The sequence below is a fragment of the Nicotiana tomentosiformis genome, chromosome 7, assembly GCF_000390325.3.
Source record: "Nicotiana tomentosiformis chromosome 7, ASM39032v3, whole genome shotgun sequence".
NCBI lineage: Eukaryota > Viridiplantae > Streptophyta > Magnoliopsida > Solanales > Solanaceae > Nicotiana > Nicotiana tomentosiformis.
In genome coordinates, this window is record NC_090818.1 from 41,971,129 (window position 1) to 41,978,630 (window position 7,502).

The window sequence follows — 7,502 nt, forward strand, 5'->3', positions numbered from 1 at the left end:
TTTTAATATTTCTACCACTAACTTTGTGACAAATATCTCCTTCAAGGAGAAATATCATTAACATCTGAATATTTTGTATCAATACGGCAACCACATAGTCATTGCATATTTTAAGAAAAGATACACGAGTTGTTATTTCCTTCGGGAAACTTAATAACTAACCATAATATATTAATGTGGTTGTAGTAGAAAGCATTCTACAAGAATACTTTTGCCTTAGAATGATACTTAATAAAATTATCCAAGATGTTTTACGTATAACATGTGCAATGATCTTTATGCCACAAAAATAATATTTATATCCTCTGTTATTCTAGCTCTTCCGGAGGTGAGTTGTGGTATTTCTTCATTCACTCCAGGGAATGAAAATGTGCTTCAAAAATAACTTTGAATAGCTCATTATATTATTTACGCACAGAAAGACACAGTTTCATAATATTTTCCCGCTTCGGGAGAAAATTTCAATTGTGTTACTTCTTTCGGAGCAAATTAAAATACGAAAAATTGAGTATATATTCTCTCAATCATATTACCTCTTCTGGAGGTGAATCGTAATATATTTACATCAATAGTGTGCACACATTTACGACTTTATTAATATTGTCATATTCACTTCAGGGAATGGATTAATGGAGTTTAAGTGGATCTAACAATGTTATGCACTTTGCAATCCTTTATTAAGATAATTAGGATGAAAACAAATACCAAAATAGGTACTGTATACGTAACATATAACCAAGCAAGCGATGATAAATATATTAAAATATAAACAAAAGGCTCAAATTAAATTACGCAAATTTGGCCACTCCATATGTAAGTAATATCTATATCACTACCGCTAAGAAGAAAAACTCATCACCTCAAGGATATAATCTGCCTTATGATGCTCGGAATGAACAAGATCTAACCATGGACATAAGAGTGTCGCCTTACATCAGAGATAAACACTGAAATAGAAATTAAATTCGAAGTAAGTGTTCAAAATGGCAGAGTCTCGTGTTGATAACGTGTTATAAAATAAAGGCTGTAAAGTAAATAAACTGAAAACAAGTATAGAGAGAGGTTGATATATTATTCAACTTCAAACTCATGTTCATAATGAATTGAAAACTCCTCTATTTATAGAAGAAAGGAAGCAGCTGCAAGACTTTTCTTTAGCTGCTTGTAAGCTGTCTGCATGAGCTGCTTGCAACCTGCTTGTTTAATAAGAAGCTGCTGCAAATTATTTTATTGAGTTGCTTGTAACGTATCTGTATCAGCTGCTTGTAGATAAATTTCAACAGAGTACTAAATGGATAATGAAGATTATCTATAGCGGAGTAATCAATGGACATCCAAATATAATATTTTCATAACAGTTCAACAATATTTATGTGATTTTCTTAAAATTATGTAATTGACACACGTTAATGCATACCCAGAAATTAGCAGAAAAAAATAACCTTTCAATCTGACAAAACTAATTGCCCACGACAGTCCAGCATAAATAAAAACCCTAAAATTCACGGTTTCCACTACACGACCTAGAACCATCCGAAACATTCCCCAAATTAACCAAACGAAGAACACATCGGTAGCTGACGTCTGGACCGGCGGAATCACAGGTAAGACCTTTTCCGTCACCCTTTTATGCTTTAATTAATCCCTTTCCCCTATCTTTCGGAGAATTTTGTCCGGAGCTTGTGGCTTCGTTAGCTGACGACGACGATTTTAGTTCTTCCTTTTCCTTGTAATTTCCCTCTTGTATTATTTATTTAATTCTAGAAACGGGAAACTAAAAGGAAAGGGGTAGGAGAACGGCGAGGCCCTAAACCCTGTTCTGGTTTGTTTAGGTCTTTCCATATTCTTATGTATCCAAACAAAATTAAGTAGTTTTTTTTTATTTGAGATGAAAACTCTAGCCTTTTCACAGTTGCTGTTGGTTGTTCAATCGTTGGAGCAAGTGTCTTCCAATCAACATCATGAGAAAACCAAGTAAGTCTTTTTGGAATTCTAGTCTCTTTTGTGATTTATCATTTTGTTATTCTTAAATTTTATGGCTTTATGTTATCGCTGCAACATCTTGCATCGACGTGGCCAGATGTGATGATGTGATGTTTGTGTTATCATATTCTTAATAGTTTGTGACTTTATGCGGCTTGGCAGACAGAGCTAACCCGAACCTCTATTAGAAAGTGCTCATCATTCTATGCATCAGCCAATGATAGAAACAAACCTCTAAATACTTTACATATATAGTTGAAGCGCCAATGCCGCTAACTTATGTGTGAATTCGGGCTCCTGTTGTGATCCATAGAAATCAAATAGGATTTTAGGTTAAGCAAAGGGTAAATGCTTCTTTACCTTCTAAGGTTATTGAGTCATAGCTCTTCTTGACAGTGTTTTGTCCTGGTCAAGAAGAGCTTTGACCAAAAATTTTACATCCCAATAACAGAACTAGCTTTTCCTTGGTCACCTTAAGAATGGGAGAGAACGAAAATAGTGTTCAAAGCCTTTTCACTTTAGGCTTTTTCTGGTCTAAAGAAAGTCTTGGCCTTTGAAGTACTGGTTGGTCTTTCAACTTGGAATGACTTAGAGTTGAGAGATTGAAGTGTTAGTTGGTTTGTCAATTTAGAATATCTTAGAGATGCAAGATATTTTGGTCCAGTTGCATCTCCAATTTAGTTAGTAAATGGTAATAGTAAGCTTTCGGCTTTGGTCTTTCCAACAAAATAACAAATCCAGAGTAGGCTTTGAGCCCCAACTTTGAGGCCAAACATAATTGGTCCAGTCTATGGGCAGGCCTAGCCTGCGTAAATTGGCAGTTAACATCATATGTATTTTGAGCTGGTAAGTATTCTCGCATATTCTGTTTCACAACAATTCCTGTTCGCACTCAAGTTTTCGTCATCTTGTCAGTACTTGATCGTCTTATTGACGCTGGGATTGGTACTATAGCAAAGTGTATAACTTCTAGCCTGAGAAGAAAAGATGGCATCTTGCACCACCCCGAGTTCAATCAATCCATTGCCGAATATGGTCAGGTAAATGAATTATTTTTTACTTATGCTGGAACTCGAAAAGCAAATTTCTAAAAGAAAAGAGAACTGTAGAAAGTTTAAAATAATTTCAAATTTAGCAAAGCTTACCTTGTTGTAGTAGTAGCAAAGCTTTACCTTGGACAAACTAACTGTTAACACTTGCTATCTCTTTTTAATGGAATTCAGACATTCACCCGTAAGCGTGTTAACGAGGAAGATGCAATGCTGATAGGTGTCGATGTTTTCGTCCGTTATACGGTATTCAGAATTATTTTTTTGTTGATATTAATTTACTCTCAAAGTTTAGCAAACGACATTTACTGGATGCTTATTTTTAGAGGGACTATGATACTTATTTATTACTTTTTTTTGTTTGTTTTTAGGTGATAGGTTCTGGAGTTGTCGCTTTCATCTATCTTGTGAAAAGTCATTTCAACTGGCTGAATCAAAGTAAGTTGGAGATGGAGCGACGCAGGGTAAGATTCTTCCAAGAAGCCGAACAAAGAATGGAGCAAACCATGCAACAACATCAAATTTCCAAGCAAAGTATCATGGGAGGTAAAAGCAGGAATTGTACCCTTTGTGTATCTAGCCCACCCTTCAAAACAATGAAAAAAGCATTCGAGGACACCTATTATTATTAGCTGCTAGCGTAGATCATGATGTTAATTCCATCTTGTTGCATCGATCATCCTTATAAGGAAAAAAAAACTGTTATTTTGATCTGTTACATCTTATAATTGTCGCAGGCAATGCGCCAAAAGCTGCAGATGGAGCTCACGCCAAGGTAACGAAAGATGAAAAAACCATGACTGGGGCAGTTAAGGCTTGAAGAAGAATGACCAACATCTGAGGAAAAATTCTAAGCTAGGGAAAAAGAGGGGATGGATGATACTTCTTGGTATATTTAGCAATTTCCGCTTATTCTATTTATGCATACAAGTGAAGCCTCAGAGACCCAAAACATTGAGGTGAATTATTGCTAATTACCTACCTGCTGTGTTAATAGTACTATCTTCCCATTCTCATTGACTGAACTATTAGCTCTCTCTATCTTTCACCCACCACTCACCAAGTCCCCTCGTCAAAATCATTCGCAGCTCTACGCCTAAACAGCTCGCTTTATGTGTTTGTGGTCTGTTCTTGATAAATGTTCCGTATTTTGCTTTTGGTAAAACTTGGCTCCCTTGTAACTATCAGCTATTCTTCATTCGCTCCCGGTAAGACTTGGCATACTTTGTAACGCTTTCCTCGACTAGACAACTTTTGCGAGTTTGACGATGCAGTGGGTAAATAAACTTCTGCAGACTCATAATTTTATAAATATAAGCTGTGATAAAAGAAAGAAATCTCTCAATATGTGTGTGTGTATATATATATATATATACTCTCCGTTTATTTTTACTTGTCCACTATTGACTTTAAACTCTCTTTAAGAAATAATAAATAAAGTATATAATTTACCATAATACTCATATTAATTGGTGTGCAATTTTAATAATTATTGTGCATTATAGCGGAGAAGTGAAAAGCATCATCAGCTTTCAATTGCTAATCGTGCCTTTCTTCTCCAACATCAAAGTGACGGTTATCTTGTAATTACTGCACTAACATTAATTATGGGCATGAACTTACCACCTTTCACATTCCCGGGTCATTATCTTATGTGTGGTAAACACTAATTAAAGCCGTCACCAACGATTCTTTTATCCCTATAAAATTCACAATCCCTAACCTCAATCATTCAATCATCTGAATTTTCTTCACTTAACTATATTCGTATAGACGTTGGACTCATCACCAGTATCATTTGAGCAAAGCTCATTTCTGTAGACCTCTATTAATCCAAATATCTTGGATTGTCTGTTTAGTTTTCTAATGCATAACCATGACTAAAATTTTTAACTATGTAACCCCAATGATAAAAGTCAAATTGGACGTTGATTGATCACGCGCAAATTGATAAAAACAGAGCAAATTTTCATGTAATTGAGGTATACAAAAATAATGAGATGAAGTATGTGCAATGTTGAAAGATCAAATAGCTTACACATGAAACATAAACTCTTGCCAACACAAATAGAGTTGTCGAAAGTCCAAAAGCTGAGAAAACGTTGAGCAAGATCAACAGTCATACTAGAGAAAATGTGAACATGGTTGTGATATTATATTTTCCATTCTTTTCTTTTTCTATTTATTTCTTTGTGTATGTCCTTTATCTTATAGTTTTACTATAAATATTTATTTGAGAGAAATAGAAAAACATATCAACTATATGAAATATAAGTATTAAGAGTTCATTCTAAGAAACAAAATAGTACATAATTTTTCATAATTATGCTAATATTACTTTGAGTAGGTTTTCCATTTTTATTATTATGAATCGTCAAAAGATTCACTAACTTATTCTCGGCGATGTAATCCATTTTTCTTTTTAGGTATATAATTACAATCTTTATTTTCATTTCTTATCCTTTTCCCTCATGAGATGCAGCTTTTTCCTTTTATTTTTTCTTTCTTAATTTGTGAAGGTAACATTGTAGGTTATTTATCTTCTATGCTCTAACTAAATATTTTAGAAAATTAATTAGAATTAAACAAGTAACCATATAAAATTGAAATCCAAAAGATTTTATTTTATAAAATTAAACTGAAAATAATCTTTATTCTCTATGTTTATACTTTATATTACTAGTCTCTCTGTACGCGCGTTGCGGGTATACCATTTATTAATATAATATAGATATTTCTAAAAATTGCATAAATGTTATTAAAAATATGTTTGACAAAAAAATTAATTAAAGAAAAAAGTGTACGATCTTGAAAATAATAATAAGCTAACTTAATAGAAGAAGAAACTAATACAAAAAAATATTAGAAAATGGTTCTACAAGAGTAGAACAATATTTTGACTTGTATTCATACTGATTGTATTAGTATTTCACCCCTTCTACATATAGTATTTACTTCTTTTAGTAAACCTGGAAATGATAGGTTTAATATTACAAACCTTAATTCATAGCTCTAAGAAGATAGAACTGTATTTTTAATATGAGGAATATCGCAATTATGACAACATGGTACGGTAAATCTAAAATTTCACCGGTTATAGTTACATTAACAAATATAAAAAAATAAATTAAAAATATATTGTAAATTCTTTTTTTTAATATATCATTTTTTAAAAACTAAAAATATATAATTATCTTATGATCAATATATTGAAAGTAATATCTATCACTCATGGATTAAAACATCACATATTTATTGATAAGGCTGCATAGTTTTTTGTTAGTTGAAGTTGTATATATATGCTTATCAGGAAGGAGGATATATAACATTTTATACCTCCTTCTGTTATTTTGGGTGATGGAATCACAATGTTGTATTATATATATATTTTTGGTCATATGTTGTGTTATATCTGAGATAAGGTTCAAGCCCTTTCATTGCACCTTTTTGGAATGCAACACCACCCAGACTTATATCTTGGTAAATTTATGAGGAAAAAAAATTGAATTGCATGTATTATTTTAAATAGTATTGGAAGGTTAAAATAAAAATTTAACCACACAATAATTTTACACCAACAGAATAATCTAGGTTACTTAATAAAAGTTTATTGAATAAGTAATATTTACCTTGCAAAATAAATTAATACGTTTATAAAATAATTTGCAATTATATGGTAATTCTTCTGCTTAAATAACTATATTGGTTCGAAACACATCTTGCTTTGAGTGAGTCTCTTCGACCGAAAACAAAATCTCTTCGATTGGACAAACTCCAGTGTTAATTATTTTCAGCCGAGCTTTTCAAGTCCATATTCTGCAAACACCGAAGATGGTAGTTCCTGACTTCTTGCTTCTTGAGTGCTTATAGAAAGACCGATAGCAATCACATGTAATGCTATATTCGTCTGTCTCCGATTACAACTACACAAGGCCCTTCTCTTCAATGCTTTAACTAACAACGGTTCATCATAAGTGTTATAGAGTGGTTGGAACAGAAATGGTTGTTCCCAACTTGTTCGTTTTGCTGGAATTTTCCAAGTGCTAAAGTTTTCTAGTGTTGAAATTTCTCTCAAGTGCCGTAAACTCTTTTGACGTTGGAATTGTTTCAAGTGCTGAAAATTACACAATGATCTATTATTTATAAGGAGTGGAAAAATAACTAACGCACCTTTCTATGAAAGATGCATCCTTTAGAAAAGAATGGCACCTTTTACCAATATTATTTAGTGTTTTATTTAATTATTTTTGTTATTAAATATAAAAGTATGTTACTAAAAGGGTATTTTAGTCTTTCAACTTTCTAATTTAGAATATATATATATATATATATATATATATATATATATATATATATATATAATATAATATAATATAATATTAATATTAATATTAATATTAATATTAAAATATAGTAGTGGATAATGATATTAAACAAAGTGCCAAGTTAATAAAAAATCACATAAAAACG

At 32.1% G+C, this 7,502-nt stretch overlaps 1 protein-coding gene across 4 annotated transcripts; it reads left to right on the top strand.

Annotated features, from left to right (window-relative positions):
- Window positions 1-1,444: 1,444 nt before the first annotated feature.
- Window positions 1,445-4,057, top strand: LOC104091634 (uncharacterized). 4 transcript variants are annotated; one of them, XM_009597013.4, is made up of 6 exons: window positions 1,445-1,604; window positions 1,913-1,974; window positions 2,899-3,023; window positions 3,207-3,278; window positions 3,404-3,578; window positions 3,770-4,057. In XM_009597013.4, the coding sequence occupies exons 2-6, from the start codon at window positions 1,962-1,964 to the stop codon at window positions 3,850-3,852; spliced, it is 468 nt and encodes a 155-aa protein (XP_009595308.1). In that variant the 5' UTR covers window positions 1,445-1,604; window positions 1,913-1,961; the 3' UTR covers window positions 3,853-4,057. The 4 variants fall into 4 exon arrangements, with proteins under 4 accessions (XP_009595308.1, XP_070037572.1, XP_070037573.1 ...); XM_070181471.1 differs by having other exon boundaries at window positions 2,938-3,023; XM_070181472.1 differs by lacking the exon at window positions 1,445-1,604 and adding an exon at window positions 1,683-1,832 and having other exon boundaries at window positions 2,938-3,023.
- Window positions 4,058-7,502: the final 3,445 nt, after the last annotated feature.